Raw genomic sequence first — 16,848 nt, 5'->3', positions numbered from 1 at the left:
GGGCGAACGCCCAGCCACGGATCAAGCCAGAACATGGTCCCTCTACCATCGCCTATGGAGAGGGATAGTCCTGCTCTAATCTCATGCTTAATATCCTGGAGGGCCCTCCAAAACTGAGAACCCTCCCGGCGGTCACAAGCAAGAAGTGGCCAGCCCCGCAGGTATTTAGCCTTAACTAACTTAAGCCACAGACCCCCGTCATCAGAAAGGATCCTCCAAACCCATTTCAGCATGAGGGCCACATTCATGTGACGAGAGGAGATAATCCCTATGCCCCCAAGATCCTTGGGGGCGCACACATCGGCCGATTTGACCATGTGGTATTTTTGACGGCCTGTCATGTCCTGCCAAAAGAAGCGAGAGAGCTCTTTGTCGAAGGCCGCATATACCCCTTCAGGAAGGATGTACATGCCCATGATATACATGGGAAGACTAGACAGGCACGAATCAATGAGGATCGTCTTGCTACCCTTGGAGGTGAACCGTCGGCACCACGGTTCAGCCTTCGCTCTAACTCTATCAGATTTTAACCATGAATATTTTTGAAGCTTGCTTAGATGGTTGCTAAAATTGCTTCTTCTCCATTTTTTGTTAGGGGAATAGTTGTTGCTTTACCCCCACATTCACCCAAAAAAAAAAAGCAAAGAAAACCATATTGGATTGGACTCAAAACGAAACACACCAAAAGTGACCAGCCCCATGCACAGAGAAAGTTACTAGGCCCAATAGCCCATAGCGCTGCCTGGGCGGGCGTTTCAATAGTTTTTGCCTCGCGCCGCCGCCCGCGGAACAAGCGGCTCACCGCGAGCGCAGCAGCTCCACCCCGCCGCCGTCCTAGAACACCGCTCGCATCACCGCCGCGCCGCGCCGCACGGCCATGCCGGCATGGTGCACCTCGTCCGGCCGCGTCCCCCACCCGCACTGCTCCTCCACGCGCCGCCGCCGCCGCCGCCACTCCCCAGCACGCTGCCGCTGCCCCTCCTCCCACCGCCCGCGCTCGCCTCGCTCCTCCTCTCAGCCATCGACTCCTCCGCGTCCCTCCGGCGCCTCCGCAGCCTCCACGCGCTCCTCGTCCGCCTCCCGCTGCAGCCCCGCTCCCAGCCCTACCTCCTCTCCCGCCTCCTCCGCCGCCTCGCCGCGCTCCCGCCCCCTCCCGCCCCGCTCCCCTACGCGCTCTCCGTCTTCTCCGCGCACTCGCCGCCGGACCCCTTCCTCGCCGCCGCGCTCCTCCGCTTCGCGCTCCTCACGCAGCCGCCGCTGACCCCCTTCCGCGTCTTCTCCCGCCTCCTCGGCATCACCCACGGCGGCTCCCTCCCCTTCCTCCCGTTCGCCTTCTCCCCGCTCGCCAAGTCCGCCGCGGCCGCCCGCTCCCTCCCGGCCGCCGAGGCCGCCCACGCGGTCGCGATCCTCGTCGGCGGGTTCGACAAGCATCGGTACGTCGAGAACTCGCTGATCGGCGCCTACGTCGCCTGTGGCGACGTAACCGCTGCACGTAAGGTGTTCGATGAAATGGTGGTGAAGGATGCCATCTCCTGGACAAATATCGTGGTGGCGTATTCCAGGAGCGGGGATATGGGCTCCGCGGAGGAGGTGTTCGCGCAGTGCCCGGAGAAGGACTTGGTGGCATGGACAGCGATGGTGACCGGGTACGCTCAAAACTCCATGCCGGTGAAGGCGCTGGAAGTGTTCGAACGGATGGCCGCGCTCGGCGTGGGCATTGACGAGGTCTCCTTGACGGGTGCGATCTCGGCTTGCGCTCAGCTTGGTGCGGTGAGGCGTGCCGCTTGGGTTAAGGAGATCGCGGAGAGGGGTGGTTTTGGGAGCAACGTGGTTGTCGGGTCGGGGTTGGTGGATATGTTTGCAAAGTGCGGGCTTATCGATGAAGCACGCAGTGTTTTTCATGGGATGCAGGAGAAGAATGTGTACACGTATAGCTCAATGATTGTTGGCCTAGCTGCTCATGGGAGGGCAACGGAGGCGATTGCTCTGTTCAAGGACATGGTTAGGAGGGCTGATGTGGTGCCCAACCATGTGACCTTTATAGGGCTATTGACGGCTTGCAGCCATGCAGGGATGGTTAGAGATGGGCGCTACTACTTTGCACAGATGAAGGACAAATATGGGATATCGCCATCTCCAGATCACTATACTTGTATGGTCGACTTGCTTGGTCGTGCTGGATTGGTGGATGAAGCTTTTGGTCTTGTGAGGTCAATGTCCGTGGAGCCTCACGGTGGTGTGTGGGGAGCGCTGCTTGGGGCTTGTCGGATCCATGGGAATACTGAAGTTGCCAAGGTTGCGGCTGAGCATCTTTTTAAGCTTGAGCCAGAGGGTATAGGGAACTACGTGCTGTTATCGAATACACTTGCATCGGCAGGAAAATGGGATGAAGTCTCCAAGGTTCGGAAGCTAATGAGAAGCCGGAGGCTGAAAAAGGATCCTGCTGTGAGCTGGTTTGAAGGTAGAGACGGTCTGGTCCATCAATTCTTTGCTGGTGATAACTCACATCCGAGGACCAATGAAATAAAGAAGGCATTAATAGAGCTAGTAGCAAAACTGAAGCAAGCTGGTTATGTGCCAATCCTGAGTTCTATTGTTTATGATGTGAGCAATGGAGAGAAAGAGCGGATTTTAATGGGGCACAGTGAGAAACTTGCTCTCTTGTTTGGATTGCTGACTCTTGGATCTAGATGCACAATTCGAATAGTAAAAAATCTAAGGATCTGTGAGGACTGTCATTTGTTTATGCGACTAGTTTCAAGAGTTGAGCATGTTGACATTATAGTCAGAGACAATATGAGATTCCATCATTTCAAAGATGGAGAATGCTCATGTGGTGGATTCTGGTGAAAGCAGATAAACAAATAACATGGCAGAATAGGAACTTTGGTGTTTGATTGCAAAAGGTCCCACAATCATTCTGAACTTCTGTACGTGAACTTACATGGGTGATGCAGATAAACAAGAATGCAAATAACAAAGCACTGCGCATGGTAGGTTAGCCAAAACTCCTTTCAGGGCATTGGTAAATATACGTATTGCAGGAGGACGGAAGTCTAGTAATTTCCTACTCGTTCTTGTCTCTTTCAGTCTGAGTAATAGTGGGAAGAAAAATAAGAAATGAATTGCTGCCAATGTTTGCTATCTTCACACTAGATTGGCGTGCTCCTAGCAAGTTCTTGTGCTTGATAACCTGAGAAGTGAGAAGCTTTATACTTTTGCATACAGGTTACTTGTGACCAGTGACCGAGGCATAGTTTGGATCAAAATTTCAGGGCAGCATGTCAGGGAGATATGATTTCTTGTGAGATAGCTTGGAAGTGTTGTGGTCCATTGTTAGGATACTCTGTCTTCCTAGGTGTTGATCCCATTGCTTCTTGTTCCATGTATAACTAACTGATCTAAGATGCCAGTTGTCATCGATGATGACCAGAAGGTTTTCTTTCCCTGTTATCTGAGAAGAGCCAGTGTGGTGCTTTTGTTTCATGTGAACTGGGCGCAATGGTTAGCTTGAGGTCAAGATCACTTTCCATAGAAACGCTCCAACTTTCATCTTGAACTGATTTACTGCTTTCTGGTCTTCCTTCTTGGCTTCTCGAGGTTTCTTCGTTGAAGAGGTTTAAGCATGACACGGGCTTGCATTCTTGAAGAAAAAAATGTTCAGGTACTTGTCTAGGAGCAGAGTATTGTGCACCAGCAAGACGAGCAGATTGGCTGGTCTCTGATGTACAGGGACTATTCTTCAGGTTTGACCTGTGGCCCTGCATCATTTCTCTAGTTTCTTCTGTTCTGGATTGGAAACTGTGCTTCTCACCACCTAATTCAGCCATCAGTGATCTCTGTACACTATATAGCCGATGCAGTTCGTGCACCTGATGCAAGAGAACATGAATGTAAAATTATGATGTGCAGAATGACAAGACAATCACAGAGCAGCATAAAAATTGCTCAGCAACTTCTCAGATGAATGCCTAATGTCGATGCAGGTTAACAGTACTATGCACTGCATTATATCGTATAGCTGGAACACACCTGTTAATAATATTCTTATTGATGACTGCAAGCACATCTTTCGAATTCAAGAGTCTCAAATTTTAATCTGGTATTTTAACTTTGATTTCCTTACTGTCACAATTCCTTTTTTTGTAATGCTGTATAGATGTCTTGTAAATCTGGTGCTTTATGAGATAAATGATGAATAGAAAAATTACTCCTTGTTACCTGTTGTCTGAAGACCTCATCATGTTCCATGATTGTTCTCCGAAGTGATTCCTTGCTATATTGTTCGGAATACTTGTCCATTGGATCTATCAAGGTGTCGTTCAAAAGCCTTCGCCCACTAGCTTTCAGCAGTATTTTAGCTAGCTTCTGAACAGAACCTTCACTTTCTAGCTCTCTAATGATGGTTACGCCCTCTTTCTCCAACAAGGCAAAGAGGATTCTACTAGTACCAAATAAATCAGTTTCCATTCCTGAAACAATCAGAGTCAAAGGTCAGGCCCATCGCCGATATTGTTTGCATGGGTGAGTTAATTATCACATGAAATTTGAACTAAAATAAACTTGATTCAACTATTTGCATGGTAATTATGATATGCCTGACTGCAGAGTAAGAGAGGAAGAGAGCGATGCTGGATGCTGGGCCAATAGAGGATTGCGAGAAGCAAACACGGAGCAATTCACATGAAGATTCACTCACCTGAAAATTGGCGTCTCATGCTGCAGCAGCTGCTTATCTCGCATCTTCACTCTCCTCTGGTTATTGCTCATGAACAGTCGGAATCTCCATATATCAGCAAGGGCACTGAACGGGATGCGGCTTGCGTATATCTCTCCTCAGCACCCATTACTCATTTCAGAGCAGTGGATAGGGCCCGAACTATCGGAGAATTCTGGGGAAGACAGTCTTGGAGTCTGGATGTAGCAGCAAGGCTCTCTCTCATGCTCATGAAGTGAACTGCATCCTTTTGTAGGAAGAACAATAGCTAGGCCAACCAAAAGGAAAGGCAGTAATGCAAAGGGTTGACAGGCTGTGTGTGATGGCTAAGCAGGATGCAAGGGCAGCAACAAGGGAAAAGTTCAGGATTTGAGATCGTTGGCAGGAGGCACAAGTATTTGTTTAACAGGCTCAAGGAAGGATCAGGGAAGTGCAACAACCAATTGGAAGGCCAAATCTCGCTGGTTTAATGAAACAACAAGGCCAACCTATAAGCATGTGGAGCAGATATTTCACGCAGGCCTTGCCGGGACTAAGGATATCAAGGATTTGAACTTTGCAGCCCCCCACCCCACCCCACTCCCCTCTGATATAGATAAGCAAGGCCAGACATATCTTCACATGTTTGCAGTTTGTAGTAGTACAGATCTGCAGATACCGTGGGCCTACACGGCAATGAGTTATCCTAGGCTGTCCTTGGTAGTCGTCACAGTCCCAGCCCTGGGATCTGGCCACAGCCTTGGAAAAGTGAACTACCGTTTGAGTATCCATGTGAGTTGCAAACCCCTTCCTTACTTTGCGTTTCTTTTTTTAACCGGGATAGGTTGTTGCTGTATTGCTGCTTCAGCATGTTCCATCCCTGCCTTCCCAAGATTCTAGGACGCCCCGTATCTCAAACTAAGCCTTTGTTAATCCCTTAATTGCACCGACAAGACACTAAACTAACCTCTCTTGTTGATCTTAATTACATTTGGGTTGACTTAAACAGTAGCTAGGCTGTTCAATGATCAGTTTTGGATTTGAGCTGCAGTCCAGATTCCATATAGTTTGACTTTTATTATTTCATGTGTGCCCTTGATGGATCTGTGCCTTGATTTAAGCCTCACCATATGGGCGGTATCCTGAGCTAGCTAAAAGATTTTTTTGTAAACGGTTTAATCATTTTTTTCAGATGTCGTGCGTACATAGGACAGTAGTGCAGTACAACGTAGGATAAGATTGAGCTGCCCATCACTTGGCCATCCAAGAATCCTATGTCAATAACTAGGATTTATTGTTGGGGCCATGTTACATCCTAGCCACTCCATCTCCAAGCTAATTTTCTTTCTCATGTTTCCTTCTCCGCAAAAGAAAGGGATCTGGATACCAGATTGTCACTGTTGCTGAAAAGGATTTGCACTTGGATATATCACATGATCATAGTTTTGACCCAATCTGTGTCTTGCAGTTTGTTTTCGTTGATGAGCCCTACCTCGTGGTTAGACTTTGAATTATACACCCAACGTTAACGTACGCATGAAGTTTGGTCTTTCTGTCTTTATAGTGAAGTTATTATTTGACCTTCTGCTGCTTCGATATGGTGAGAATCTAACAGGCTTTTCTGTCCAGCAGCATAACTTGTTTATTTGTTCAATTCGGCTCTCTATACCATATGCTGCTAAGGGCCCGATATCACTATATCAGACAAGAAAATATCTAACATGGAAAGGAACTTTGCAACGTCTTGGCGCTCATGGCCATCCACGTACCACTCAAAGTCAGACAAGCAGCATCAACTCTGGATAACTTCGACAACAATCTACTGGCTCTTGTTGCACCCTGAGACCAGATATTCGATAGTTCCTTTCAAGAACGACTAGATACGCATGGACAACTTGCTCATAAAAGGTACGCACATATTAAATCTCTATTTTTGCTCGCCAATTCTTTAGCACAAATAGCACTGCCTGCGTTCGGTGGCTTGTTGATAAACATCAAATCTTTTCTCCATCTAACGTAAAGCTTCTGCCTTTTTTCGGGAAAAAAGTCTCTAACGCATATATCCTCCCGAAAACCTGTGATATGCAGCTCTCCTATGTTGTTAAGGCCTGATTCTACAGTTGCTGGGAGAGAATCAAGTAGTAGTGAGGATCCTAAATAAGGAGCAGCAGCGTCCAAATAATGCAAAGCGACTGTCGCACTCGCGTCCAAGGCCCGACAGGCTACCTGCCGCTGATCCTTTCCCTCGCTGTCGAGAGCTGCGGCCAATCTCTTAATGAGTATTCCTGTGTATGTGTGTAGGTGCGCGCTTGGTGGCCAGCACAAACAACATCAAACTGGCTGGATCACATGGACCACACCGTGGCGTCCAGTCCAGTTGTTCGCGTACGTACGTGCAGCTTTCGTCCTCGGATGCGCTCGAGGGATCTGGACATAGATTATTGGTGGCTTCTCGCCACGCCATGAGTGAGTACTTTGGACCTTTCCTGGCCTAGATCTGTTGGAGTGGATTGTAAAGTGATTTGATGAAGTGATGCGTGGGGGTGGTTACCGGCATCTCAACTGTGAGGGTCGTCATGTGTACTGGGCTATGGTTCCCTTAATCCCTTTTTACTCTGTTATAATGAATGGACGCAGAACCTTTTGCTATTCAAAAAGGTGTGGGCAGCAATGATTTGGCCTGAGTTTGATATGAACCGAGTGCCCTGAATGTGTACCATATGTCGATTTTTGCACTCGTGCACAGACCACGCAGAGAAAGAACTGGATTTTCTGCAGGATGTCAGCTTTGGAACGAGATCTATGCACCTCTCCCTTTTGTGGGCGTTGTTGATAATCTCTTTGCAAAAAACCACTATAGAACTCGGGCTGCAGGTAGCCCTTTATTTTACAAAGTTTCAAAAGATTCTAAACAATATTTCCTAGATGTAGATGCTGATGTACTCTACAACCATACAAAATCTGGACCCCAAAATACCTTATATTCTAGGATTAACATAAATGACAAATTTTGGAGGTTTGAAAGTTCGCAGTGTTCACTACTTTAGATGTCATACTAGGTATTTGGAGTTGAGATATTTTCAGATTGGTAGAGTACATTATTTTCTACATCTAGAATTTTTTCATTGAATTTTTTGAAACTTCAAAACACAGTTATTGAACTGCTCAAAAAATAGGCTACTAAATTAAAAAAAGAGAGAGAAAGAAATAGGCTAGTGTAGCCCGAGACCTAATGTACCCCGTCACCTTCAATCTTACCCATCACTCGTACCCATACCCATCAATGGGTACAAATTTTCCCATACCCGTCACCCGGTAGGGTAAATGGTACATGGGGGTAAAAATACCCGTGCTTACAACACATCAAATTGATCAAAAAAATATAACATGATGTCAAGCAATCCTAAAAAGGGAACTAATCCTCACTAACCTACCAACAATTCTGAGACCAGAAAGCGTGAGGTTCAACCTAGCTATATGAAGGCATGATTAGTGGTGAAATTAAATAATTTAGAATATTACACCACCTACTTGTCAAATATAGATGGGTACATGGGTACGTAGATATGGGTTCTACGTTCCCATGCCTGTACCCACTCTATCAGATGGTTATGATTATCCCATTTACGAACCCATAGGTAATATTGTGTCCCATACCCGTACTCCTATTGGGTTTTTACCCGGCGGGTACGCGGGTCATGGGTACCCATTGCCATGCCCCATCCCATGTCAGAGCCGAAGAATCTTCACACCAGGATCAAGGCAACCCGGAGATGCCGACATCTTGCGACCAATATTATCTCCAACATCCTACGACCAATATGAACTTAATGAATACGCCATGGTTCCTGTTGGGGATATACCAACGAGGCACACCACAGCAGGGCTTCCAGCAAGCCCGAGAACAGAAGTGGTGGGATCCGGCCTGGAGACAAGCTGCCGGATTCGGTCCATGACTTATGTCTGTCAGATCCGTGACGTGAAAGACAATGATTACTTAGCGTAGTCTAGGCTTAGTCATGTCCGGTAGGATCTCTACCCTTGTAATCCTAGATCCGAAGCCTTTATGAGCCACCGTCGTGAGGTTTCCGAAGCTAGGTAGCTTGTGTGTCCCCGGCCCATTGACTCCTCACCCTATGACCCCTCCCTCTCTCCCCTCAGCGAGTCTCCCCTCACCAAAGTACCGTCGAATACACAACGACAGTTCCTAAAAGGGTAATGATGCAATGTGGCACCATAGACGGGACTGAAGATTGGACTAGGGCTTTCACTCGGAGCACTACCACAACAACGCCCCCAAAAGGGAAACAACACCCGCACACCTTGTCGTCACCAATGCTACAGAATGGAGCTTTTACTCGGCCTCACTTATGCCACCCAAGGTTCCAAGGTCACCAGCGGGGGAAAGGGGTGGTGTGCCGCTGGCACAAAACCTTGAGATCTAGACTAGTGAGTAGACTCCAGTCGCAGGAAAGCCAAGACCTTGGCACCAACAACGCAGGACAGGATTTTTTTTTTTCAGAATTTACAAACCTCTTTTCAACAGGCTTTTCAAACCATTAAAAAACAGGCTTTTCAATTTGATCATGGGCCTGGAGTTGGATCACACATTCACATTAGGCCCAACAAACTTCTCCTTGGGTGAATGGTGAACCACATCCAGGAAAAGAAGGAATCACGAACGGGTGAGCCTGCCGCTGGCTGGACGTCCACGATACCAGCTCACACCCGTCGTCTAATTTGTCTCGCGACGAGCTTGTAAAAAGATCTGTTTCAGATGAGGCTCTGCTCGCCCAATCTCCGGCAAGCCACCGCGGCCGCAACCTGCGCCAACACCCCCCTCGCAGCAGCTCTCGGCAAGGTAATTCCACTCACCCAGTCTCTTCCTTTTGAACCATTCTTCTTGGCACTAACCGATCCTACTTCTGCACAGAGTTCTTCAAACTCCCATATCCATGGCCGACTCAGCTTCAGCCACACGTTACTGAACCACCGCGCCAAGAGAGCAGGTACACAAAGAAAATGATTAGAGCTACACCATGCCACAGACGTACAGTATACATGCCAGAATTGTAGTATTGACCATGTTTTGACGATACCTGAAGGATGGGCGGTGCGCGTGCTTCCCCTGACGGAGGAGAACGTGGAGAGGGTGCTGGACGAGGTGCGGCCGAGCCTGATGGCCGACGGAGGCAACGTGGCCCTGCACGAGATCGACGGCCTAGTTGTCGTGCTCATGCTCCAGGGCGCCTGCGGTTCCTGCCCCAGCTCCACCATGACGCTCAAGATGGGCATCGAAACCCGCCTCCGCGACAAGATCCCCGAGATCCTTGAGGTCGAGCAGATCCATGACACCGAGACTGGGCTCGAGCTCAACACCGAGAATGTCGAGAAGGTCAGCCAGATACCTTGTCATATGCTCGCTTACCAATCAGTGTTCATTGTGCACGCCACTTGTCTGTTTTCTGCGCCTCTAAAATTCTTAGTTCAATAAAAATGCAGGTTTTTGGGTGATCAAACTATAATCCTGAATTTTGTTTGATATTGTAGCTGCTAGATGAGATCAGGCCATACCTTTCTGGCACCGGAGGTGGAAGCCTAGAGCTTGTTCAGATCGATGGTTTTGTCGTGAAGGTTCAAATCAGTGGACCTGCAGCCAGTGTGATGACAGTACGTGTAGCTGTGACACAAAAACTGAGAGAGAAAATACCAACGATCCTGGCTGTTCAGCTGATAGATTAAACATGAATTCAGTTGCGCATCAATAAAAGAAAGATAAAATTCAGCTTTGTGATGACTTTTCCATGTCAGTACTTCAGTCTTTTAGTTCCGAATCACAGCACTGAAATATTGAATAGACTAATACAGTTATGTACAAGGATTCTGTGGCTAGGAGAGAAGAAATCTTCATGCCACTGTTAAGTGTAAAAAAAATGTAATTCAACAAAACTTTCAACCAGTGTTATATCAATGAATACGCCATATTTAACATAATCAATATATTTTTATAATTTTAGACTCAGTGCATTGCGTTGGTAAAGTCTAAGCCAAAACTTTCTACAAGGAAATGACAAATTCAGTTTCTTTAGTAGAACCTGGCTGCACAAACATTCCTCCTCAGTCACTCAAACTCTTTAACAGCTAAAAGTTTCTCTAATCTTCATTTCTTTCACTCAAATTGGCAGCTTGGGACTATACTTTACACTCTGTTTGTCACAGTCAAAGCGAGTTTGGTCATGCAGGTTCTTAAGCAAGTTTGGTCATTGCAACAACGACCATTTCAACATCGCCATCGCAGGGTATCAAGTATGGAGAACTTATAACTCAGGGAGGCTCTGAAATTTTACACGGTCGAAGAAATAAATTTTTTTTCTCAAAAGGAATCGCGAGAGGGTTGATAGATTCACGCAGCTTCTTCTTCTTCTTCTTCAGTTTGATGTTCCTCCACTTGGGCTGCCTTCATCATTTGTCTAATCTCCTCAATCTTCCCGAACTCCCGCTTCTTCTTTAAGAACCCTTCCAGAACCCCAAATGCACGCTCTGTAGGTGCCATCCCCATCTCGATCATCTCCCGAAAGCACCTATATGCCTCACCAACCACATCTCTGCAGCATAAACCAGTAACCAGAACATCCAATGCATGCCGGTGAGGTACACATCCTTTCCCGATGAGATAATCCCACAACTCAAGTCCAAGATCCGGTCGCCCATTCTCGCAAAAGACCTTCATGAGCAACATTGTCGTCCTGGTCCTTGGCACGAACCCCGAGCTAATCATCTTGCTATATATCTTCCATATGCCCTCCAAGTCGCCCACCCTACGGAAGCCACACAGCATCGTGTTGTAGGTAACGTCGTCCAGGCCAATCCCCTTGCGCTCCATCTCGCCCATCAGCGCCATCCCGGACTGCAAATCTTTGGCCCTCACATAAGCCCCCATGAGGGCATTGTGCGCTCCACGGTCCGGAGCCACTCCGCCGCACTGCTCCATTTCGTCAAACAGGCGACGCGCACGAGCCGCGTCCCTCGCGATCCCAGCCCCGTAGATCAGCGTGGTGTAAACCTGCAGCGTGGGCTCGCAGTCCTTGCTGCGCATTTCGTCGAGCAGGTGGAGGGCGTCGAGGAACCGCCCTTTCTTGCACAGGGCGTCCATCCTGACGCAGTAGGACACGGCGTCCGGGACGAAGCCGCGCAGCACGGCGTCGTGGTAGAACAGGTCGAGCGCCTGGGCGTGGCCGGCCTCCTTGAACCCGAGCAGCAGCGTGTTGAACGTGCGGGTGTCGGGCGGGTACGCGTCGCGGAAGCGGTGGAACAGCGCGCGCGCCTCGGCGACGCGGCCCCGCGCGCAGAAGACGCGGAGCAGCGCGTTGAGCTCGCTGGCGCCGAACGAGCGCCCCGCGCGCGCCCAGACGGCGGCGGCGGACTCGAAGCGGGTGACGGCGGCGGCGAAGGACGCGCCCGGAGCGGAGGCGTTGAGGGCGGTGGAGAGGAGGACGGAGAGGGCCGGCACGGAGAGGAGGTGCGGGTGGGTGGACGGGAGTGTGTCGAGGAGCTGGAAGGAGAGCGGCGCGTGGCGGCGGGAGCGCGCGAGGAGGCGGAGGAGGACCGGGAGGGAGCTCTCCGGGAGTTGGGAATGGGGCAGGTCGAGCAGGCGGCGGAACAGGGTGAGCGCCGGGAGCGGCGGCGAGTGGGAGAGCAGGAGGTGGGAGAGGAGTGGCGTGAGGAGGGACGGCGAGGTGGGCAGGATGGCGGTGAGGAGCGGCGGGATCGCCGGCGCGTGCGTGAGGAGGAGGCGGGCGAGGTGCGGCACCGTCGGGGCGAGGAGCCGTGCGGCGGCGCTCGGCGGCGGCGGGAGGAGGGCGGGCATGGGCAAGAGGCGTAGCGGTCACTCTGCGGTTGTGGGTGGGCTTTCTTGCGAACAACGTAACCGGTAAATATTGGGCTGTGTCGGACTCGGATTCAGCCCAGCCAAAGCCCACGGCAGCGATTCTCGTTTGGATTTCTCGTTTCCACAGTTTTACGACTTTCCCCCTTGGTTTCCACTTCCACTTCCACCCTGACTCGCATCCTAGCGATCTAGGTTAAAATCCCTAAATTTTCTTCCTTTATTTTTTCGATAAAGAGCACATATTAATATCGCGGAGATAGCAATTACATCTAGCCTTTGCACCAGCATCATCCCCTAATGACATAAAGGATGCAAACAATCAAAAAAGAGAAAAAAATTACAGAAAAGAAAGGTCCCGCTACAGAGATCCATAACTTGAAACAGCAACACTGACACCACCAAGAATACATCAGAAGCACAACTTCTCCATAAGCGACGCCTCCAAGAAGGAAACAGTGCACAAACGCTGTCGTCGCTCGATCATGGATCTTAGTTTTTCACCCTGAAGAAAGTCTTCTCTCTCAAAACGATGTCTTGTTGAAGAAAGCCCAACCGCCGCCGTCCCACATCCCGTCGCCTTGCTGCCTCCTCCGCCACGCCAAGCTCACCCGCCGCCGCACCTCCCCGCTCAGATGCGCCGCTGGACTTGCCGCCTCCTCTGCCCTCCACCGTTTGGCGGGTCTGGCGCCACCACCGCTGCCAGCGCCGACGACAGCAGCGGCCTAGCCAGGGCAGGCGTGGAGAGGGACGGGGTCGGGGTAGATGGATCTCCTCCGGAGCCGCCCGAGGGGGAGCGACCCGGGAGGGAGAGGGAGATTGAGCGGGGAGGGAGTTATTTTCTTCCTTTATTATCACCATGACGAGTTAGTTCCACGCCAATTCTGGATTCTACCTCCAGCCCGTCATGCCCCGAAGGCCGAAGCAGCAATTGTGCTAAATTTAAGTTGTATGTTACCCACCAAAAAAAAAAGTTGTATGTTACATTAAAAGTTTTCCTTTACCTATTTTCACGATTGGATACATTATATAGCGTATACACATGTATTTATGTGTAGATACATTTGTTCACATATATATTTTTATAATCCTCACAAATTATGATAGAGATTATTAAAGCGAACAGTCAACCAAATATCTTGGCAATTCTAGTGCATCATTAGTCTTTTGGACGCCACTAGGAACCGGCGCCCGATGTATTGTTTCCCATCGGACTAGCTTCTTGTCATAGGATTGCAAGCAGTCTCTCCGTTGGTTTCCGTCCAGGCCCCGCGCAAGGAAATACTCTAATAGACAAATTGACTCCAGGTATACTCCACGGGAGCGAACTGCTATACTCCTAAAATCGGACTAGTTGAAGTTGGTTTCCGTCCAGGCCCCGCGCAGTTCGCTCCCGTTAATCAGTTGCTTTGAATGCCCCACTCCATCGGTGGTTTCCAAACACAAGATGCTTCTATATATACTCCTAAAATTGACTCCAGGTATTTATAATGGAAAATGCTTGGGATCCGGCGACCGATCAGCGTCGCGCGATCGGTCGTTCCTTCACACTCTTGCTTGCGCGCTTACTTTTCGCTGGTCCCGCCGAGCTAGCTCACAGGAGCTCCTCCTTTTTCGTACCCGAGCCAGAGCCTAGATGGCGTGCTCATATCAACTTGCTTTTCTCACGTGGATTGGACCACTTCTGCGCTGCTCTTCCTTTTTGCTACTCATGTACTACTTGCGATCTGTTGTGTGCTAGCCTAGGGGCTGCAAGATAAATGTGAGTAAGAGGCTACGATTGTAACACTAGATAGCTATCCATCATATTTTCAATTGCCCAGCTACAAAAATATCAGTGATTAGTTAAATTTTTAGTGGTGAAAACTAAATTAGATTTTTTGATTTTATGTATATATTATTTTTGACAAACCGGCGTCTCATCTGTCTTTTGCTGCAAACACACGAGTAACTAGTGGAAATGGGAATATTACCAATGTTGGATTAGTTAATTGATTTAGCTAAGATAGTTATGGAATATTGTTGTAAATCACAATGAGATGTTGCGAAAATTTTGAGCCCGGAATTTTTTTGCGTAGTTGACTATTGTTGTAAACACCCCAAAAAAAGGTTAGTTTTACTGGCAATTTTTGTTGTAAATATTATGGTGCATTGTTTGTAAAATATTTTTGGCATGTGAATTTTTTAGTGGAAATTGTTATTTTTTGTTAAAATTGTTGTAGACTATTGTTGTAAACACCCAATTTTTTTTTGTTGGTTTTACTGTTAATTATTGTTGTAAATATGTCGACGATTTGTGGTGAAGATATTTTTTGCTTGGGAATTTTTAGCATTGGAATTGTTGTTTTTATTAAAATTGTAGTCGATTATTGTTGTGAACACCCAATTTTTTTTGTTGGTTTTGTTTTTAACTATTGTTGTAAATATATTAATGATCTGTTGTATATATACATTTTCGCACATACAATTATTAGTGTTAAAACTTTTTTTTTGTTGAAGTCGTTGTTGGATATTGTTGTAAAATACCAAACTTTTTGTTAGAACACTTATTTTTATTAGATAAACTAACCCACTATTCCTAATAATTAAGTGTGGAACTAGCTACCTAAATAGTAGAGCAGGCACATAGCGTATGTGGAGCCCACCCATGTGAGCACTGCCATGCACAAGCTTGTGTACTCGCGCGAGCATGCAAAAGCTAGCAGCCAACTTCAACTAGGCCTCATGACCGTGCGAGCAGTGCAGCAGCCATGAAAGCGACATGTCTTCTCTCTAGTCTGACGCAATGTAGCATCCGGGAGGGACCAGTCCACGTGAGGAGAAAGCAAATGATTTCCTACCGTACAATGGCTAATCAACGGGCGCGGGAACGACCGATCTTTGGCTCGCCAATCCGCCGACCGACGGCTAGCGCACGCCATGTATCATCCATTTACTATAGACAAGCATGCTTCCTTTCCATTCCAAACCGCTTTCCACCACACAATGAACATGCGTCCTAATTGAGTCACGTTTTTATCCAAGCAATGTCATTATTTGGTTCTACTATGAAGCCATATAGATGCATTTCAAAACACAAATTTATGATTGTTGAAGCATGAACGATGTTGTACCAAACATTGTTATCTAGTGTAAGTAAGAGGAATGCATGTCCTGTTTATCATTGAAGCATGTCACATGTAATATTGTTGCTATGGTATTGAGCCATTGAAAACACATTTTGATAATTGTTGGAGCAGGAAAACATTATTACTGAAACATTGCCGTTGTTGTGTAATGGACAAATACCATAAAATAGGTAATCGGAAGAATTTTGTACAAAAGTTCGACACATGTCACAAATGATACAGAAGAAAATATAGTGGTACTAAACCCCATGAAGCACATAGTACATGGGAAATAGGAAACTTAATATAAACAAACCTGAAGCATTGCATATGTGACAACAGAAGTACGACACATGTCCACTCTCAGGAGGAATCTGGTGCATTTGATGGCATGAAGCATCAAGCACTAACTATACTTCTCGTCTTCGAGACTTGGAATCCACCAGCATAGCTGTGAAAATTCATAGCGTTGCAATTTTCGCCATGCTCATGCAATCATCAGCCTGCTCCTCACGGAGAGGACAACGATCTGGTCGTCGAACGTCTTCAAGGTGGCATCCTTGAAGCAAAGCCCGATGATGTTGATGGACACCTTTCTTTTTTCAAGAATACCTCATGAAAAGACATATCGGCTTCATAGAAGGAGTAGCCAAGAGGCTAGATTACAACACATTCGGCACATGCATTGGTGACACACATCCCACGCTACCCAAGAAGCAAGACACACACACACACCACGGACTACTCGCCCGTCCTCCACCTATCTACCGGTGTGAGAGCCTACCTCTAAAAGTCTAAAGAGGCTGGCCGTTGCGCACTACTTTTGTTGAGGGGGTGGTGTCTCCGAAGACAATGCCATTGCAATGACACCATAGGCACCAACAGGCCGGACCACAAGTTAAGAGTTTGCTTCCAACAAATACATGCGAGCTGAGAACAGACCGTCGGTCTGGTGGCAAGGCGTGCGGGAGCGCACGCTACCCACCCGGGTTCGAACCTTGGATTCGGCGGGTGCTCATGAGTTTTCTTCTATAAATATTCCAACAGGTGCTAGTGCCTGGGTTGGTCGCACAAATACATACGAGCTCTGCACTTACGACTTCAACTTTGAGAAGTTGGCCGCCAACTACTGTGAGCATGTCACTTTAGGCAGAGCAGAC

At 48.0% G+C, this 16,848-nt stretch overlaps 4 protein-coding genes across 4 annotated transcripts; 2 read left to right on the top strand and 2 right to left on the bottom strand.

The window, feature by feature from the left end:
• The first annotated feature begins 719 nt into the window (after positions 1 to 719).
• On the top strand, positions 720 to 3,155 carry LOC127312387 (pentatricopeptide repeat-containing protein At5g44230). The gene has a single exon (XM_051342917.2). The coding sequence runs from the start codon at positions 886 to 888 to the stop codon at positions 2,848 to 2,850; it is 1,965 nt and encodes a 654-aa protein (XP_051198877.1). The 5' UTR covers positions 720 to 885; the 3' UTR covers positions 2,851 to 3,155.
• LOC127312388 (uncharacterized) lies at positions 2,871 to 4,840 on the bottom strand. The gene is made up of 3 exons (XM_051342918.2): positions 4,700 to 4,840; positions 4,222 to 4,472; positions 2,871 to 3,872 (listed from the first exon to the last, which is right to left on the bottom strand). The coding sequence occupies exons 1-3, from the start codon at positions 4,716 to 4,718 to the stop codon at positions 3,417 to 3,419; spliced, it is 726 nt and encodes a 241-aa protein (XP_051198878.1). The 5' UTR covers positions 4,719 to 4,840; the 3' UTR covers positions 2,871 to 3,416.
• Positions 4,841 to 9,386: 4,546 nt separating this feature from the next.
• Positions 9,387 to 10,493, top strand: LOC127312391 (nifU-like protein 3, chloroplastic). The gene is made up of 4 exons (XM_051342919.2): positions 9,387 to 9,557; positions 9,630 to 9,705; positions 9,802 to 10,091; positions 10,247 to 10,493. Exons 1-4 carry the CDS (start codon positions 9,474 to 9,476, stop codon positions 10,436 to 10,438), a joined length of 642 nt encoding a protein of 213 aa, XP_051198879.1. The 5' UTR covers positions 9,387 to 9,473; the 3' UTR covers positions 10,439 to 10,493.
• Positions 10,494 to 11,099: 606 nt separating this feature from the next.
• On the bottom strand, positions 11,100 to 12,563 carry LOC127315202 (pentatricopeptide repeat-containing protein At3g61360). The gene has a single exon (XM_051345712.1). The coding sequence runs from the start codon at positions 12,561 to 12,563 to the stop codon at positions 11,100 to 11,102; it is 1,464 nt and encodes a 487-aa protein (XP_051201672.1).
• Positions 12,564 to 16,848: the final 4,285 nt, after the last annotated feature.

The sequence above is a fragment of the Lolium perenne genome, chromosome 7 (assembly GCF_019359855.2).
Source record: "Lolium perenne isolate Kyuss_39 chromosome 7, Kyuss_2.0, whole genome shotgun sequence".
Classification (NCBI taxonomy): domain Eukaryota; kingdom Viridiplantae; phylum Streptophyta; class Magnoliopsida; order Poales; family Poaceae; genus Lolium; species Lolium perenne.
The sequence above is the reverse complement of the archived record's forward strand: the minus strand, read 5'-3'. Positions and strand labels throughout refer to the sequence as shown.